The following is a 21,857-nucleotide window of genomic DNA, read 5'->3' as shown; positions in this document are numbered from 1 at the left end:
TATAGCCTGCAGTACATCGAACTCACATTTAGATGAGCCCGGGGCAACAGGTGCTACTACTGCGGATGGTAGTCTAGTACAGTAATAACAGTTTGATTTGCAGTGGTAAAGCTTTCAGGTTCTTTGCAGGTCGAGATCACACCGACCAGGGAGAGTAAGTACGTGAGATGTCTATGAAATACCACAGTTTATGCCGACTACAGTAGCAGCTATACTCCTTCCACCTTAACATGGCCGATGTTTTCGTCCTTCCGCAACTACTTCACCTAGCTCAGGGGCAGAATATGACAATACTAAAAATCTAGATCGTTTCCATAGCATTTCTTTGTGTCTATTATTATATTGTACTGTTGACCTATTGTTGCAGCTCTACATTCAGGGAGAGATGACAGTTGTAGCCCAAGCTGAACAGTGTATAGTTAACCCTGTAATAATGGTAATAATGATAAGTTATAAGCCAAATTAAAGTGGTTTGAGTCCAATGGCCCTGTATTAACGTTAGATGCTAGATCAAATTAAAGTGAACAGTATGGCAAGGCCTGTAATAACGTTATGTTTTAGGCCAAGTTAAAGCGGAAGTATTTTATTTTCTTTGTAACAGTGCCAATTTTTAGGCCAAGATAAAGTTGACAGAATATAGCAACCCCTGTAATTATGTTAAGTAATTCATTTTACCTCCGTCGTCAGCAGGTTCACGCACAGCCGTCAAGGGAGACTACCTCATCCTGCATGACGGCTCCGGCCCTAACGCCTTCGAATTCAACTTCCCAGGCCACGACGCTGCACTTAAAGTGGACGACGAGGCACTCACAGAGTTCTCAATGAGGTAGGTGTCAGCCTTCGACTTTAGCCAGTATAAAGTCCTTCCGTCCGAGAACGCTATTATAGTTTGATTCTTGTTGGCATTAAGATGTTTCTGTTAAGGCTAGAAGAGACTTTTCTGATCTGGAGGTTTAGGTGACATCTGGAGGTTGGTGGTACTTAACAGAACTTTGGGCCTTCAGCAGCGAACTGTTAAGCCAAAGTCGCTGCATCAAATATATATATATATATATATATATATATATATATATATATATATATATATATATATATATATATATATTTATTATTAACCCTTTCTCTATTAGAGATCCTTTTTCAGCTTGAATAACATATTCCATTAATGGTCGGATAAAAACGAATAATACAATCGTAGTGAAGATAATAAAAACTGACTAATAGATTTCTACAGTTAGGTCTGTAAGCAAAATTAATGTGAAATTTTACGTTTACAGTTTTGGAAAAGAATGATCTATGCCCGTTAACTCTGTTACATATAAATGTGATTGACCGATCATAGGCATCATTTATAAAAACAGGTACTGAGCGTTATTTACCAAATATGTAAATAATTTTCTCTCAACAGTAAGATCTACCAGCTGGAATTCTTCTTCAGGACCGACTCTCCTCACGGCCTCATCGCCTTCATTCGTCAGGTACTTCATTATGTTTTCTGCGATATTTTACTGGATTTGCATGATCATGAAGAACATATTATTTCAAGTATAATATGAAGGCAGTCTTCTTATACATTGGAATGATGATATGCAATAGATGAGTTAAGCTCCTGGATGCACTTTAGTGTTTAGACTACATTTATAACTGGATTACAGGCCAGTAGCTAGACTTTCGAAAGGGAGGGGGGGTCTTTGCTGGATCTGGACTTGCATAATAGTCGGCTGGTCAAAAGTCTGCTGCATGCATGCAAGGGGGGTCTGGGTGTATGCATAAGCGACGTAGAGAAGCAGCACAAAACTTCTGAACAAGGGAGAGTGACTCTGATTGTACTGATTTAAAAAACAGACCGTGAGAAAGTGAAGCCTCAGACGGGTGGGGGGGTCGTTCGACCCTCTCAACCCCACACCCCTGGCAACGTGTCTGAGGCCTGAGATTCATCAAGGCAACTTACCACTTCGTTACTTCGTTCCCTTCTCTAAGTATTTCACTCCCATACATGTTAGAGAAACGATCTGATCCTCACACCCTCTCCTTTTCCTAAAACCCTCTTACTCTTTTCCTACCATTCCCTCTGTCCTCCCCTTCACTCTGCCGGCAGTTTTCTATAGGATAGCCATAACAAATCATACCCATGTTGCTCTATCCTTCGCCATCAGGCTACCCTCCTTCAGACTCAAACAACTTCATACACTTCACTCTCAGACCACTATGCTTAGAAGACAAAGACTCCAATGATTCCCATACATTCCTCTTTCCCTCTGTATAAAAACAAATTATTATACCTGACTTCCAGTCTTCTTGCACTCTACTATTTTCCAAGGCCAATTCTGCACATTTTCCGGATCCATTCCTTCACACTGATACCTTTATTAAGTACGCATCATTCGATAGTCTTGTCATCAAATTTAGTGCAATATCAACAACACAGTTTTTATTTTTTGTTAGAATATCAGAAACTTTAAATATGTGTGCACGGAGAAGAGAAATGTGGTCGATTTGGCACACTGTGGTTGTTCTGTTTTATGTTTGATCATTTTCCTGTTTCTGAATCCTACACACCACACGCATAATAATGAGAGTGTAGAGATGGTGTTCTTGCTGATGATGGCGACGACGATCATTATGATGATGATCACTGTTAGGACTCCATATTATAATTACAAATCATAATAGATAGATAGATAAATAGATAGATAGAGAGACAGATAGAAGCAGGAAATCAGATGATGAGAAGGTACTGTGTCTGCGAGAATCGAGCGATGCTAAACATGCTTACACACTCTTAACTCAAGGAATGCTTTATAGGTACACGACAGCGCCTCGTGACCATACACACACATACTCACACACAGGCTTCTAGAACTTTCCAACCACAGTGAACACACGTGACACGACTCCTGCTACACCAGAATTTAGGAAAGAGAGCTCAGAAGGAGACAGGCCATAGAACAGGCAGGTAGTAGGGAGAGGGGCTTAGCAACATGGAAGAGAGAGAGAGAGAGAGAGAGAGAGAGAGAGAGAGAGAGAGAGAGAGAGAGCGAGACAGGGAGGTAGCTATAGTCTCACCAATCTAAAACCAAGGTTTGGGTGGAGTCCAGCCGGGGATTTCCCGGCGTACAGCGTTGCCTTGTGTCCTATACTCTGATTGGGTAGTAGCTGGACTCTACTTAATTTCACTCGTGTGTGAGAGATTTTGTTAATATTTCCAAGACAAATAAAAATAGTCCCATACTATTTCTTTACCTCTCCTGTCATTGCATGACAAATGGGAACCAAGATTATCTACTTACAAAGTTACTCACGTATAACAACCGCTCGTCCACAAGTCTAATATATAACTTCTCTACAAGTAACTACAAAGTCTTTTTATGACATTTGGTAGCAGCGAACGTATACGAACCTCGTCTACGAATCAACAGTGAATTCCTACAAAATATCAAGATTGAAAACAAAAAAATACCTCTCACAACCAACAACTTACAACCAGCTACTGACAGTTCTCTCCAACCCCCCCTCCGTCTCCCCGATCATCACGCTGATGTAGAGGTGAAGAGGTCACAGGACGCCTTGCAAGTAGTTTAATAATATACTGATACAAGCAATCTTGCAATTTCTACGACGAACCAACGAACTAAAACCATCTACAATCAACTACAAGTAACAACTCTACGAGTCGTCTGTATAATCTTCTACACGCACCTACAAGTAGCGGCAGTCTTCATCCTACAACGAGTAAATCACAAGAAAAAAGAATACATCAAGAAAGAAAAAACAAACAAACAAACAAACAAACGAAGAGTGAGACACGACTCACAACTAATAACCACCAGACCTCACCCTCCTCTCTCTGCTACATCCACCGAACCTCCACCGCTGACGCAGGAATGAAGAAGTCAAGACGATGAAGCAAATACCAAGTCCATATTCACACCTCATCCTACTCATTCATCTTCACTCAAGTTACTCATCGCTACTCATTTACTCACCACAGCTACCAGTGTGGGAAGTCGACGTCATCATGCGTGCTTGCTGAAAAGACGCCACGTCAGTCAACTCACCACCTGCACCATCACTAACACCATTCCCACCACGGTAAAAATTAGTGAGTTACATAGTTACTTCATTTATACAATACACAGTGATAAACAATAAGCTTCTGCACAAACATATAAAACGTGCTGTATAGTTACAGCTTAAATACACATACTTACTTCAATTATCTGCATAACTCAAACACTAAATAATCACCAACAACTATATATTCTACACTGTATATATTCATTCATTTATTATAACATTTTTTTACTACCAACCAGTGTTACCATTTATACCTACATAAAATACGTGTTTCATACATACAGCTATACATTATTATATCTATAAAGTAATAAAGAAAATATACCATCACAGTTACTCAGTGAGCGATTAAGAGAACTGTATTAAACATTTATTAATTAAAGCTACTTAGTGGAAACAGATAAATTAAATTATAAGGAAAACCAGAAAAAAAAAATGGCCAACACAAATGACGTTAGCAAGAATGAACATCAACACAATCGTGAAGACAATGATTTCCACACAGTGCTGACACATATATTGGCCACGATAGGTACAAGTGAACAACAAGTCAGTGTATATAGTTAGTACTGTATATAGTGTATATATTTTTTATATAAAATAACAAAATATGGGGCTATATAATATCATTTTCAGTAATACCTGTGCAATATAAACTAAACTTTAAAAAGTATCCCAAGGAAATTAGCCAGTAATTATGCAACCATGAACAACATAGAAAAAGCGTACACAAGCGAAGAAAAACAAACTATAGAAAATCAATACATACAAAAAAAAAAAAAAAAGAAAAGAAAGAAAGAAAAAGTAAGATAGAAAAAAAGAGAGAAATAGAGTAAGATCACATAACAAACAAATGAAAATAATTGTAAGTGTTACTACATATGCCAAAATACCACATAAACTACAAACGAAAAAGCAAATTGTTGTCTCCACAAGCAAGTGGCATGGCACATCATCACTATCATCGACCGCAGCATGACCAGATTTAATGTCAGGACTACAATTATTACAATTATGTAACTACAAAGGATATGTAACAATTATGTAACGACAAACGATTGCTTTATGTTACCTTTGCTACAATTATGTAACTACAAACAATATGTAACAATTATGTAACAGTTGCATTAACAAGATGTAACTTTTATGTAACTTTAACTACAATTATGTAACTACAAACGATATGTAACAATTATGTAACGACAAACGATTGCATTATATTACACTTTGCCAATTATGTAACAGTTGCATTAACAAGATGTAACTTTTATGTAACTTTAACTACAATTATAAGGCCAAGACACTTACGTAACAGTTGCATTAACAAAATGTAACTACAATTATAAAGCCAACACAATTATGCATTACCACAATATTATGTAACAATTCATAAAATATTACAATTATGTATTACCACAATATTACTACAATATTATGTAAAGTCATACTATTATACCACAATTCTGTATTACCAGAATCATCTTACAAGTTAAGTGAAATATTAGACATTACTAAAGGGATAACTCAATATGTAATGTGTAACCTAGCAGTATTGCCATTGCACAATTATATGCGTACGTCTGTTGTACATGCACGTCTTACAAAGTGTCATACAACAACCATTGCATTTATTCAAATATGTATACAACTTGTTTAAAATGTAATATTATAGAATCATTGCAATTTACTATGAATATTATATGTATACAATATTATAATCAATATTATGTACTAATAGATTAGCATATGTCAATGATAATTGCTGTCGGAGGACCTCCAGCTGCGTGTGCCGAGCACATGTTAGGACTCCATATTATAATTACAAATCATAATAGATAGATAGATAAATAGATAGACAGAGAGACAGATAGAAACAGGAAGTCAGATGATGAGAAGGTACTGTGTCTGCGAGAATCGAGCAATGCTAAACATGCTTACACACTCTTAACTCAAGGAATGCTTTATAGGCACACGACAGCGCCTCGTGACCATACACACACATACACACATACTCACACACAGGCTTCTAGAACTTTCCAACCACAGTGAACACACGTGACACGACTCCTGCTACACCAGAATTTAGGAAAGAGAGCTCAGAAGGAGAGAGGCAATAGAATGGGCAGGTAGTGGGGAGAAAGGCTTAGCAACTTGGAAGAGAGAGAGAGAGAGCGAGACAGGGAGACAGGGACTCTACCTATACCCACTCGTGAGTGAGAGACTTGTTAATATTTCCAAGACAAATAAAAATAGTCCCATACTCTTCTTTATCTCTCCTGTCACTACATGGGGGGCGCGGTAGCACAGTGGTAGCGCGCTGGACTTGTGATCGGGGGATTGCAAGTTCGAGCCTCGCCCGGGCTGCCGTGCCGGGAGGGGTAACTCCCTCCTGTAACCCTAGAGGGGCTATATAGCCCAGTACAGGGCTTAGCTCGGGGGAACTCCATTTCTCCCATTTTCTCCTGTCACTACATGACAAATGGGAGCCAAGATTATCGACGTACAAACAACTCAAGTATAACAACCGCTCGTCCACAAGTCTAATATATATAACTTCTCTACAAGTAACTACAAAGTCTTTTTATGACATCACTACCCTCTTCCCGTCAGAACTGGATGCCGCCTGAGCTGGAGGGGAAGCGAGTGCAGCTCTACGTCTACCTACAACGTGGCCGCCTTGGAGTCACATACATTTTCGGCCTGAAAACTGAAACTTTCGTCATGAAAAAAGGTAGGTTCGTGTTGTGTGTGACTTTTACCTCTTGCATTACCGTTTCCTATATCCTTCCCACAGAAATAAATGTTAAGACTACCTGTTTGTCTATAACCAGATACCATAATCCTGGGAAGGTGGTCCCAAACAAAAAATTTCCAAATCATCCTGTCCTCCGTATCAGTTTGCTCTTCCTCCAACTCACACCTCCCTCATTCATGCACATGTACCTCTCCACCCCCAACCCTCCACCACATTTTCCATCTTTCTCTATCCGTGTCTTTCTCTACTCTGAGTCTCACTTATAAATCTTTGGTATGAATTTACGAATCTACATCATTTCATTACTGGTACAGCATGAGGTTGATCCTAAGTTTATTTGTGAAACCAGGAAGACTGAGTCGCTTAGCTTCCCTTTCCTACAAAAACAAATCTTAGTTCTGGCAAAGAGCTGACAGTAAGTCCGTTTTTCAACGTCCTGCATTATTCCTACTTTCATTTTCCTACAAAACAGATGATGACGTAGAGCTGATTGAAAATTTATTAGTGAATTCAGAAAGTTGCACAAGAGAAAAGGGAAGATTCTGCACTCTCTTTTCTTTTTCCGTACTACTAAAACATTTCTTTGTTCGTGAGTTTGATAATGAATTTACGTCAAAAACTCATATCTACCACAAGGAATTGATCGTCACTTTGTGAATCCACCCCCCGCACTCATAGAAATGACATGGAATTTATCGTAAACTTGCTTAGGAATTTAGCTTTTGTATCAGTGCCCTCCAAAATCCTTACCTTTTCCTTTGGGGGAAAAAAAAAAAAAAAAAAGCTACAGCAGGGAACTGATCATAAATGTTTTTATTTTTCATCAACGTCCTTCAGCGTCCTAACCTTTCCCTTCCAACAAAAGCATGTTAACTACGACAAGAAATTTATAGTTTGCGTTTAGTTCTTCCTCTATTTTCGCTTTCTATGCTTTCTGGACCATGCCTTATCCCATCCTTGGGAGAGATGAAGGTGTCGGGATGTTGATGATGATAAAGATATGTTTGCGTGTTCAGGCGGGCTGCAGGGAAGCAATTGGCACAGCGCACTGGTGAAGGTGGACTCCATGACGGGCCACCTTGTGATGGAAGTGGACGGCATCCAGGAGACCTTCACCATCACCAGCCTCAGGGATGATCCTTCTTACTATTCTGACTTCCACTTCCAGGGCCTCACCAGCGTATGGATTGGAGGTATTTACTCTTGCGCGTTTATTCCAGCCTGACGAAGATCCCTAACCCATTATAGTTCTGTTCATGACTACTTCACATGGCCATCATCAGGGTACAGACGGAGGATCCTGCCAAGAAGGATCTTTCATCTGTTAACTGATGGCCATGTCAGGTGTCCGAAAATTTGGTGAAATACATTTAAGGAAAATGCTGGCTGATGTCATCTCCACTCCATCCTTAACTGACGTATGGAAATTAAGGTGCCGAAGGTCCATTCCTGTTGTGTTGATTACATATATATATATATATATATATATATATATATATATATATATATATATATATATATATATATATATATATATATATATTTCCTCTAATCCTGTATTGCCCCATGAAGAGCGTAGGAGCCCAGGGCTAGGAAAGTTGGTCCTGACATTTAAGATGAGAATAACCAGCCTCACTCATCCCTAAGTTGGCATTACGTAAGTTATAAACCCCAACCGCTCCTTGTATATTAACCTGCACTGGCTCAATCCGATTGGAGCACCTTAATTACCCACTTAACTATATATATATATATATATATATATATATATATATATATATATATATATATATATATATATATATATAATCAGCTGTAGCTTACAATATATCAGCTGTAGACTTACAATAACTGATGATGGCGATGATGCTATAATGATCATATGTAACTGTAGACTGTAGGTCTATAACGGTTGAAAATTGGGCCCATGTACATGTTACTCAAAATTAACCAAAAAATGATATCCCGAAATCTGGTACACCTTACATGTAGTGTTGTTAAACATCACCGATACTTCCTTTTTTGTTGCATGGCAGGAGTGTTCAAGAGCAGCCTGGAGGAGGAAGAAGTGACGGCCGGCATTGTGCACTTCCACGGGTGCCTCAAGAAGGTTGGCCTCATGAGTGGGGTGACTTCAGACAAGATGATTCGCATTAAGCCACTACGATCCTCAAAGTACCACGGCGTCGCTGAGAAGTGTGGTAACAAGTAAGGGAACAGAAATTCATTTACTTTGAAGTTGTTAGAAAGCCTCCCGACAGGACTTGGATTGTGATGAGTATATAGTTTGTGGTTTGTCGAGACCCAACAGTTGCTATATTAGAATATTCAGAGAGGATATCGGTCATACTGAAGCTATTGTTAGGTTAAATTTTTCAGAAAACTCAGACAGCACTGAAGTTAGTCAGGGCGAAGTTATGAGAAAAGCTCAGACAGTGTTTGGGTTGACTGGACTGAAATAATATTTGAAAGAAAATAATCAGGACATCATTTGGTCAGAGTGATATATTCCAAAAACTCAAACTGGGATTTGAAATTATGAGAAAGGCATGACGCGAGTTGAGTTGACTGAAAGTACTAAATTACTCAGATCTGAACTGGTTTGGCTACAGTTACTAGAGTTAGTGCAAGGAAGTAAAAATTCATGTAAATACTAGTACCCTACAGCACTCTGGTAATATTTTCAACCTTAGTCTGTGACCTTGATCTTTGACTAGTTATTCTCATAATCAAATTGCAACATCTTTGTCTTACTCTGAACCCTTCCATTATGTTTGGTCCAACCTAAATAAAAACTGTTCAAGTTTAACATGCCATATGACCTTGAACTCTGATCTATTGGTATAAAAAGACAGGCCAAATTCGTAGTTGATACTGACCCTTCCTACATGTTTGATCCAAATCAGATCAAAACCGTTTTTTTTTTTTTCTTTCACACAGACACACGCGGGTCAAACTTTGACCTTGTAGAGTGACTTTGACCTTGGACTGCTTGTTCTCATAATGACTCCTGGTCTTGCCTTACCCTCATCCCTTCTACAAAGTTTGGTCTCAGTCGAATAAAAACTGTTTAACTTGACCTTGCCATTGCCTTGTGATCTTGTCTGGTGACCTACTACTGTGTTCTTAAAAACAAACGATGAACCTCTTGGCCGACCTTCAATACTTTCACCAAGCGTTGTAAAAATCAGATAAAGTATTTGAGAAAACTAGCTCACTACAACCTGGTCCTTACTTACATGTTGAACACTTACCAACTTACATAGTCAATGATAGAGAGAGATTTTGAGACGCTTCTCAGTATCTAAAAACTCAGACAGCACTGTGTTTGGTAAGAAAGCTATTAGAAAAATCTTGTTTGATCAGACTGAAATTAATAAAAAAAACTCAGCCAGAACCTAGGTTGTTAAGACTGGAGTTAGTAGTAAAACTCCTGGGTTGATTAGGTGAAAATCAAGAGAAAAACTTAGAGAGAAGTTTGGGTTAGTTAAGCTTATGTCAGTAAAAAAGAAAAAAAAAAGTCGGTCTTTAACTTCTCCAGCTTGTTGATGTTTCTTCTTATTACTTAATGATTTATTTATTTATTTATTTTATTCAGCTTGGTAGACACCACTTTGGGCTGTTGGGGTCGGAGACAAACTCTATAACTTAATCAACCGATGTTGTCTTACAAATTTTTATTATGACCACTTTCAGATGATTTCCTCAGTTTAGGAATGACAATCCTTAAGACATACTTCAAAAGTCTTTTGGGATTAGCAGCATCTCCGATGTAGTACAAATAATGGCATCTTTCCAGTATATGCAATAAAAACTGGTGAAAATTGTACAATGTCTCTAGGTATGATACTAAAATTCTAAAACTCGCACCCCCCCCCCCCACATGTATATATATATATATATATATATATATATATATATATATATATATATATATATATATATATATATATATATATGTGTGTGTGTGTGTGTGTTTGTTTTTTTTGTGTGTGTGTGTTTGTTTGTGTGTGTGTGTGTGTGTGTGTGTGTGTGTGTGTGTGTGTGTGTGTGTGTATGGAGCCTCTGTGGTAAAGTGTGCTTTTTTTTCGTACACTGTACAACAAGGGTTCGCTCCCCGCCAGGGTAATAAGCTTTGGGAGCGTTCTTCAGGCCACATACTGCTTTGGCGGACACAAGGGGTGCTGTGGTTGAACCAGTGTCGCATACTATAAAGTATGCTTGCACCCAGTCGGCTTGTGCAGACTGATTATACTTGGTTCACAGACTACACACACATCCAAAGCCACTCCAACACTTCAATTACACATACAAGCACTTCTCACCCTACATACAATCTCGACCAGACAGCCTAAGGCACTTGGTAGAGATACATTGGCTGTATCGTTCGCACTTGGCTCGGGATAGGCCGGTCATGCAGTGGACACTCAAACGGCTGCTGCTGCTGCTGCTGATATATATATATCTATCTATCTATCTATTGCCAGACGCCTCAATCCCGTTTGGGGTGGCCACAAACAAATCGCCTCCAAGTCGCCCTGTCCCCCGCCATTTCACTCCCCTGCTCCCAACTCACACACCCCTCTCTCATATACTTCTCCACCCCATCCCTCCATCTCATCCTCGGCCTCCCCCTCCCTCTTCCCCTCTCCACTTCACTCACATACACTCTCTTCGTCAGTCTTTCACTCTCCATCCTCTCCACATGGCCAAACCACCTCAGTGTGTTCCTCATAACGCTTCCTATCACATCCACATCAACACCACAACGCTCCTTTATATCCTCATTCGTCAGCCTGTCTCTCCATGTGACTCCACAGGCTCCTCTTAAATAACTCATTTCCACTGCTCTCACTCTTGACTTGTGACCTTCCAACAATGTCCAAGCTTCACTTCCGTACGTTAGAGTTGGTATCACAATACTGTCATGTAGTAACTTTTTCACTTCCATGCTCACTTCCCTGTTTCTTATCACTGCTTTCAAAGAACCAGCAACCTTTCTTCCCTGCTGTACCCTTTCAAGCACTTCACCCTCCAAACCTCCATCCTTACTTATCACACTACCCAAGTACTTAAACGTACTCACATTTTCCAATTCCTCACCATCCAACCTCGCTGTACATTCACTGACTTCACCTCTCTCAAAGACCATCACTTTACTCTTCCCTACATTCACCTTTAGATTCTGTTTCTTACATACTCTCTCAAACTCATCCACCAAGCCTTGCAGCTCCCCTTCGTCTTCACTCAACAACACAGTATCATCTGCAAACAACAGTACAGGGAGTTTCCAAACACTATCCTCTATCATCAGGGCCACTCCAACATCCACTACCCTACCTTGTACCTCTGTTATTACCCCATGCATGTACAGATTGAACAACCATGGAGACATGACACATCCCTGTTTCAAACCAACTTTCAAAGAGAAAAATTCACTTAGTTCACCATCCACACGCACTGCAGCCTTCGCACCATCGTACATACTCTTCACAGCATTCAACAACTTCCCATCTACTCCATATATTCTTAACACTTTCCACAATCCTTGTCTATCCACCCTGTCATATGCTTTCTCCAAATCCATGAAAGCCGCATACAACTTCTTTCCCTTCTCTAGAAACTTTTCCACTAAAGATCTAAGAATGAATATCTGATCTACACAACCTCTTCCCTTCCTAAAGTCTCCCTGTTCTTCTCCAACTAATTTCTCTGTTCTTTCTCTAACTCTGTCAATAAGTATCCTACCATACACTTTTCGTATTATACTAAGAAGACAAATGCCCCTATGATTACCACACACTTCTTTTTCCCCTTTTCCTTTGTACAAGGGAATAATTATACCTGACTTCCAATCCTCCGGGACTCTACCTTCCTCCCAGGCCAATCTGCACATCTTCCACATCCATTCTACTACTATCTCCCTCCCATGCTTCAGCATTTCACCACACACTCCATCAATTCCTGGGGCTTTCCCCGATTTAACTTTCTTCATTGCTTCCACAACTTCTATCCTACTGATTTCTTCCTGTCTTCTCACCTCCCTCCTTCTCCCAGCCATTCCTCAGCCACTTATACTCGCATTACTTCCATCCTCTACGTTCAACAATTCCTTAAAGTGTTCTCTCCATCTGCTCACTTTTTCTCCCTTCTCCACTAGTAATCTACCATTTTTATCTTTCACTGCCCTGCCAACTTCACTTCCACCCTGTCTTACTCTTTTCACCTCTTTCCAGAACATTCTCTTACATATATATATATATATATATATATATATATATATATATATATATATATATATATATATATATATATATATATATATATATACTCTAACGGCTGATGATAATTAGAGAGTGTGTGTGTGTGTGTGTGTGTGTGTGTGTGTGTGTGTGTGTGTGTGTGTGTGTAAGTTAAGTTATCCATCGGTTCCATGAAAAATAGTCTTAATAGTGCTACTGACATTATTACGGACTATTTGATATTTCTGTTTCTCCTCTCTTATTCTCATTAACAGCGATAGCCTTCACAGTAACCCCGTGACAACTACGTAAGTTTTATCTGATTTATTGTTGCTCATGCCATACTGTTTTATGCAGCTTAGAGTAGCTTCTCGTTGTCTTATGGATAAAACTAAGGGGAATCTTTATAAAACTGAATGCGCAGTAGTGTGGAAAACTCTCCACCCCCTTCTTGACAGTATTCTCTGAAGCTTGTGAAAATAATGATGAAAAAACACATCTGACCTTTCTAAATTGTTGTATTGTGGGATGTAGGCTGAACACACTAGCAGTTACAAGTGTTCCACAAACGACAGTTAATAGTTACGGGCTTCTTTACACTCTGACGCTCTTGTTTGTAAAAGTACGGCCTTGCTTCCTTTAAGTTTCTCTAGCTGCAGATAAATGATTTCAGAAATGATGAGTTTACTCGTAGGTACATCTTCGCTCTCAAAATTTTTAGTACTACGGCTTAGCTTCCGCCAACTTTCCTTGGCTGTAAATAAGTGACCTCTAAATTTAGGTATTTACTCACATCTTGGCGCCCTCGTTGTTACTAATGCGACTCTTCCTTCTTTTTCTTTCCCCAGCTGCAATGACCGATACCGTAACCTGTGCATGCGAGGCTCACACTGTGTCGAACATTTCGACCACAGCACATGTAACTGCTTCAATACCAACAAGGACGGAAGGCGTTGTGAGGAGTCAGGTACAGTACCTCCCAGGACATGGATTCATAGACATTACTTACGATTATCTCCTTTTCGTAAAGCTTATCTTTCTTTGCAGGAAGAGTATGAGATATGAAAAAGCATCTTTATGCATATATATATATATATATATATATATATATATATATATATATATATATATATATATATATATATATATATATATATACACATGTAATAGTTATGGTAATATTTTCCCCGTAACTAAAATTATTCATCCAGAAACAATAAGAGGCATGGGAAGATTCTGCTGTCTACACGCTACTTGTTCTTCCTTCAAAAACAAGTTTGTGCTATGAGAGCAAACTGATAGAACGGTTGTGAGTGTAACTAGCCTCAGATCATGTTATACCTTTCCTGGATACTTTAGCCATGCTCATCCTGCTATATTAATTTTCTTCTCCTGGCCTCACAACAGATGCACTTTGAGTTCTAAATGCTTTAACCATCATCATGATGCTACCTAATTTTCCTCCTTCAGGCTACACAGCAGACTTAATGAGTTATATAAAGAAAACCCATGCTCTTCCTGGTCACATTTCCTCTGAACTAATTGCATAAGTACTTTAAGTTATGTAATGTTTTTCAAGTTTTGTTGCCTTCAAGGGACAGTTTTCTTACCCATCTTGAGTTCTGTATGTTCAGTTGTGACATTGCTGCAATCTTGCCTTTTCTGGATACGTTGCTTCCTCTTGGCAAGAAGCAGATTCATCTTGAATTCTGTATAGTTTAGCCATGCTCTTACTGCCATAATGCCTTTCGTGGACAACTTTCCATATTACGGCTACGAAGCAGGTGCACCTTGAGTTTTATTTCAGCCATACACTTTCTGCCCGCAACTAAATGTCCTTGTGCCAAGTTAGGTGCAACACCTTCCGGCTGACTATATCGTTTTTCTGATAAAATCGCTATATGTTCTCTTAGCGGTGATTTACACTTAATCCTTCTAAATCCATTTGCCAGGCTTTGATTGTAAACTATTCCTATACTGAGATCAATATTCATATCAAATACAGTAATTCTATGCTAACTTTTCCCATACTAAATTGAGTGTCAATCGGGAATATAATTATTTTTACCACACTGACGACAGAGCTACCGGTGTTGACCCTGAGCAGCGACGGATACGTGGAGCACCGCCTCTACGAATGGATGGACCGAGTTCAATCTTATGTCAACCTCATTTCATTTGAGTTCAAGGTTAGTTGCTGTTATAATACTACACAGAAGTCAATAGTATTTGATTAATAAAAAAAAAAAAAAATACCTCATACACACTGAGCAAAAAGCCAGTAAAATAATTTCTTTCTGAAGGAAGTGGGACAAACAAGAAGCTAATATCAACGTCCGTTCCTTTCCGGGTCTCTCGAAATGAAAGGTTCTTGATTTTGGCTTCGTTTTTGCCCAGCCTTTTCTACAATGGACAAGATTAGCAAACCCTAGGCACTGGGTCCCCTCCTTTTTGCATTAAAAACGGCTGTTAAACAAAGATCAGCACTCGTGATCCTAGAAAGATAAGGTAAATAGTGACAAATATGTTATCCTCGTCTGTTCGTACCTAGAACTGAAATAATAACCTGTACTCGAATTCACGTTTAGAGCTGCGATCAGTTCCATCTCGCAACTCAACTTTATTTTTGTAGAAAAAACAAGACATAAGAAGATGCTGTGAACATATTTTTTTTCCAGCAGAACAAGTCTTGATTACGAGTGGAAAATAATATTGTAATTAAGATTCATTATTGCAGGAAGGATAAGGAAATAGGAGTACTGAATATTGCTCATTCTTATTCTTCCAACAAAAATAAATCTGGGTTACAATAGGTAAAGAATCGTAAGTCTGTTTCTGAATCAAGACCCTGGATGGTCCTGTGTCGTAGTTTGCGGGACTATTGAGTCAGCAGAAAATTGAATGCCCACCTTCATGACCCTCATGTACTGTACATCTAAGCTTTCTTGTTTAATGGTAGTTATTTCTCCACAATCCCTCTCAGTCAAATTCACGAACTCGGTGAACCTCGTGTAGTCGATAGCCATTAATCTAAGCCTCTTTCTCCTCCTCCTCCTTAAATATGAAACTTCTACATGTTTCTCCTCTTCCCCCTTAGACCTCATTCGCCAACTCGATCCTGTTCTACGCCTCTGCCGAGCACCCAGAGAGGCAGTACCTGGCCGTCACCCTCACCGACGCAGCCACTCTTTACGTTGAGGCCAACTTTGGGGGTGGAGCGGTGAGCACAGAGGTCGGAACGAACCTCAACTCGAAGAACTGGTACAAACTCACTCTCATCCACCAGCACGACACAATTCAGGTAATATAACTCAGTTCGAAGGTCTGATACAAACTCACTCTGTGATTCAACTCTAAGAGCTAGTGCAAACTGATCCTCATCCACCAACACGACACCATTCAGGTAATATAACTTGTATATCTGGTACAAAATATCTCCCTCAAACTGAGAAGAGTTCATTATTATTCACCAGCTCGACACCATTCAAATACTATTATTCATCTTCAAGAGCTATTACAAAATCACACTCATTCACCAGCACGGCACCATTCAGCTAATATAACTCATCGCGTAGAAATGGTACCAGTACATTATTATCCACCAACACGACACATTCAGTGAAATAACTCATCGCGTAGAACTAGTACAAATACAGTCTTATCCATCAGTACGACACCATTCAGGTAATATAACTCATCTCGAGAAACTGGTACAAGCTCATTGTCATCTACCAGCACGCTATCATTCAGGTAAAGTAACACAGCTGGAGGAACTGGTAAAAGCTCACTCTTATCCACCAGCACGACACCGTAAAAGTAATGACCACGCTTGAATCTGTGGTCACTGAGAATCTTATATTTTGTTACAGGATGGCCTTGGTGATCATACATTCGGCTCCGTGTGATTATACAGAAATTAATATTCATGAAAGCGTACACCGACACTCCTTTGTTGTTGTTTCTCCCTGGGTACTTAAATTAATTTGAATAAAGACACAAGTCTTCTGTCCCTCAATTGATCGTATTCATACAGTGGTTGTGGTAGGTGGGGACGCATACCATCCACATACTCTATGTACTGATAGCTGCAGGCACACCTACACTGGATGATGGTATAGGGTGCATTAAGGCGCTTCAGCCGGAAGGGGAATGGTTAGGGCTTATTCCTCATATAATACCGCTCAGAGAAGAGCGAGGCTGATCACCCTCGCCTTAAAATTCGGCACTGATTAGTCTAGCTCTGGATGATGGATATACAAGTATGTATCTTACCTGTTGTGATCAAACCCCTAGTAACTACTTGATTATGAATATAAAATTGTAATGCAAAATATACCAAGTTTAAGGATTATACTATAAACAGTGATATTCACAGACATGGTCAGGGCTTCTTAAGGTTTGCTCAACCCCTTTAGTACGGTGGCATCTTACTGTATTAATTCTGGCTACCTACAAACGATATTTATCTCAGAAAAGACCCATTGAACTGTAGGGGTTAATGAATGTAATATTTAGTCACCATTCCAATACTCTCTCCTGATCTGAATAAAATCGTCCGTGGATAAGGATAAATTGAAAGCAACCACCCTGCTGAATAGGGTTGCTACCCGTTCCTTAAAATACGGATTCGTTCCGTATTGAAGAGTGAGGTGTTGCGTTCCGTTTTGAACCTACACGGAACGCCATTTGTTCCATATTCAGCTGTCTGAATGGTCAAGCTGATGAACGTCAATATTTTAACATTACAGTGAGTGCATTTTTCGGTCAGTTATAAAACCAGACTGTAAAATAATGCCTTTATCAACAGCAATATATATTACCAATCAATCAGGGTTGTTCTTCGGTACGTGTGAAGTACTGGACGTAACATGTGCGACGAAAGGTCTTCGATTGTCGACCCGATAGTCGTACCCTCCCCTACCCACAGACTCCAGTAACCCTAAACTTCCAACAGAGTTGTGCTAACTTTCTAGCAACTGTAGAGTAAGATAAAATGCTTCTTACAGCAGCAAGGGGCAACACAAAGTATTCATGCTAAAAAAAAAAAATAAAAAAAAGTAGAGGATGGCTGATAAAATTTGTTTCCCTGATTCGCTCAGAAAGTTCCATTTTTCGTAGGATAGAATTCTATTTTTTTTTTTTTTTTTAGAAGTAAGAGAAACAAAAAGTGTGCTATATCTTAGTCAGTGCCAGATTAAATGGTGTTCATTGGTAGTTATTTTTTTTTTTTTTTACGTGGCTAACTTGTAAGTTCTCAGATTTAAATGAAGAATTACTACCTGCAAAATTTCATTCAAAAGTTAAGGCTTTCTTGATTGTTGGAGCACATTTTCCAACAGACAGATCTTGAAAAAGTTGCATTTAGCCATTTTGGATCTGACATTATGACATTATATTACATTACATTACATTACATGACAATACAGTGTAATATGAAACTATTTTCAAGGCTATTGTAATTTGGTATATGAACAAAATCCTTGTGCATTTTATAGTACACCATACTGTGTTATGAGCATGAATGAATATAAATAAACACGATGGTTCAGTGTCTTTGTCGCAGCATATCACTAAATTTAGAATTTCCAGAGACTAGTCACGTCGGTGATAACTGGTCTTATGAATATTACGACATGTCACTGGAATTAAAACATGTCCTCGTCACCCTCGTGTTCAGTGCAGATAATCTCAAAATGCCCCTGAAGTAAGACATCTTACAAAAATTTCTCGGCGGGGGTGGGGGGGGGACACAGCTCCCCTCTCTCCGAACTCTTCCCCCTACTTACACAACTGCGTTCCTTATTTTTCTGAGCTCGAGGTGGCAACCCTACTACTGAAGGGGTAAACATATTCTGTAGCATTCCCCCTTTGTATTTCTGTGACCTGTGGAAAAAAAAGGACAGTCTAAGTCAAGCATCTAACTATCTATCTATTGCCAGACGCCTCAATCCCGTTTGGGGTGGCCACAAACAAATCGCCTCCAAGTCGCCCTGTCCCCCGCCATTTCACTGCCCTGCTCCCAACTCACACCCCCCTCTCTCATATACCTCTCCACCCCATCCCTCCATCTCATCCTCGGCCTCCCCCTCCCTCTTCCCCCCTCCACCTCACTCACATACACTCTCTTCGTCAGTCTTTCACCCTCCATCCTCTCCACATGGCCAAACCACCTCAGTGTGTTCCTCATAATGCTTCCTATCACATCCACATCAACACCACAACGCTCCTTTATATCCTCATTCGTCAGCCTGTCTCTCCATGTGACTCCCACAGGCTCCTCTTAAATAACTCATTTCCACTGCTGTCACTCTTGACTTGTGTCCTTCCAACAACGTCCAAGCTTCACTTCAAGTCAAGCATGTTGGGTTATAATTCCTGTGTTGCTGTTAGTTTCGTAACAGAATTCATTCCTTAATAAGAAATTCTATTAACTTTTTTGATAGGTTGGCTTTAAAAATATTTATTCCTACTACCGAAGGACGATTTTATTTGGTTCTCTGGTGAGAGTTCTTTTGTGTATACCTGTAACTACTTCTAGATCTTTCCCATTCATTATATTAATGCGGGGTTTGGAAGATGATAATGATCATGATGATGATGAAACGACCCCATTTTACTCTTTACACTTTAATTTGTTCAAAAATTGTCATCTCTTCATCATCAAAGCTGAGTTGTAGCAACAGATTAACACTAGAATGATACTACTGACGAAACAGTATTATGGAGGGGATGCAGTGCCTTGGTATTGTTTTTCTCAACCACTGGGCTACGTGAAGTAACGTACAGAAGGACGAAAATTTGGGCCAGTTTAGGGTGAAAGGAGTACAGCGGATGAGACATGAAATACCAGTGATCTCTGTTTCTCCCTAGGTATACATAAACTCTCGGCTACACGACACCCTCACCGTGCCTGGCGAGATCCGCTACCTCCACCTCGACCCCGATGTTTACTTCGGCAGCGCCCCCAACCTCAACAGATGTAAGGTTTATTTTGATTGTACGGTAAACACATTTTCCCTTTTGTTAACCTTTTATATGTGCCAAGGTAATATAATACAAACAAGCTTTGAAATATTTGTGTTAGACATTTACTTCGGCAGCACCTCTAGCCTAAACAGTTGCTAGGACAACCCAGCACGTTAACCATCCTGCATCCTGTGATAGCCTAAGTACACGTAAATATAACACTAGGGTAAGCAGTTTCCGTGCCATAACACATGGGATTATGCATTAGAGAGGGATTTACAGAAGGCACTTACCTCGGCAGCGTCCCCATTTTCACCACATGGAAAGCTGACTTTGTACATTAGGTTCCTGGTTCCCCAAACAAATATAACATTAAGTTTACGAGTTTCTCAACAGCATTACTAAGAAAGTTGAGGTAACATTCATTTCAGCAGCCGGTTATACCCAACTAGATATAGGATAGTTCTGTTCATACATTTACCACGTTGTTTCATGTTTTAGCTTAGAGAAACACTAAATTTTTTGCCATGGCATGTTTCCTGTACACCAGGAAACCATTTGCTACGCTGGGTGGTAATCATATAACCAAATTTTGGTACCTGGTGGTTTCGTGGATAATTATGGAGCACCAATCGGATTGAGCCGGTGAATGTTTATATCCAAGGTATGGTTGGGTTTCATTGCTCATGTAATACCACTCAGAGATGAGTGAGGTTGGTCACTGTCATCTTAAATGTCAGGACCAAATTGCCTAGCCCCGGGCTCCTAAGCTCTTAATGGGGAAGGAATGAATGAATGACATGTTTACGGTAGCTATTAATTTTACTTTGGCACTTCTACCCCAGCCTAAACAGATGCGTGGCTGTCTTTGCTTATACATTAATCACCTTGTTCCCATGGGCAGCTGAAGTAAATACAGCATTACAAAAGGATTTATGACAGATATTCATTTTGCTAATGCTCTCAACTTCACCAGATACAAGGCCCACGTTGTTTATGCATTAGCTATCTTGTCCCCTGTGGCCACTTTGTACTCATGCGAAATAAAACTAAATTTTAGAAGTTTCCTTTTCAAAACATATGGCAATGAATGTTACAGAGGGATTAACAATAGATATTACCTTCGACAGTCAACCCCGCCTCTCCAGACACAAAGCTCATTTTTAAATGCGGAAGCATTTCTGTAAGCGGCTCTGCCTGTCTGCCTCTCACTTACGATTTTTGGACTCTAAGTGCTTCAACCCTGCAGACTTTAGCGACTTTAACGAAACCACACCATACCACACTACACAGCACTACACCATACTACCCTTCTTCCACGCCACACTACACCTCACAAAGTCACATTCTTGCATCATACCACACCAAGGGTATTAACATGAAGGCTCTGAAGTTCGTGCATGCAATGCTTTTGTACTTGTTATTTATGCATTAACAAAAACCTTTTGTTTCAGATGCCTTAAAAATGTGCTTAAAAGTTAAGTTTATTTAATAATCTATTTTTTAAGCACGAACTGCTGGGAAATTTCGATAGATTACTTGAGCACCGAGTCCCACTTCGCTAGATTTAAGTTGAATCATCTTTTACATTAGCCACTTTATTCCTCATGACACTCTAAACCAATATGGCACTAAGATCAAATTTTCCTTGCTATGTCATATTTACAGTTGATATTTACTTCAGCAGCTCTACTAACCTCACCAGACGAAGACTCATTGTGTCTATGCATTAGCTGCTTAGCACATTCTACTCTGTCAGCCATTTATATGTGCTAAGCAAAGGTATAGGATCATAGATTAATCAGTTTTCATTACCG

General features: G+C 39.5%; 1 protein-coding gene across 1 annotated transcript in view; it reads left to right on the top strand.

Moving 5' to 3' along the window:
• Positions 1-21,857, top strand: part of axo (axotactin) — a 106,029-nt gene that overhangs the window by 8,492 nt on the left and 75,680 nt on the right. Inside the window, 9 exon segments of the mRNA XM_080265183.1 lie at positions 703-826; positions 1,409-1,478; positions 6,688-6,808; positions 7,849-8,025; positions 8,869-9,040; positions 13,923-14,041; positions 15,157-15,263; positions 16,172-16,375; positions 19,945-20,053. Of these exon segments, the coding sequence (XP_080121309.1) occupies positions 703-826; positions 1,409-1,478; positions 6,688-6,808; positions 7,849-8,025; positions 8,869-9,040; positions 13,923-14,041; positions 15,157-15,263; positions 16,172-16,375; positions 19,945-20,053 (1,203 nt within the window).

The sequence above is a fragment of the Coenobita brevimanus genome, chromosome 14 (assembly GCF_032717465.1).
Source record: "Coenobita brevimanus isolate Jiangsu-jjx chromosome 14, ASM3271746v2, whole genome shotgun sequence".
NCBI lineage: Eukaryota > Metazoa > Arthropoda > Malacostraca > Decapoda > Coenobitidae > Coenobita > Coenobita brevimanus.
This window is presented reverse-complemented; position numbering and strand designations above follow the sequence as displayed.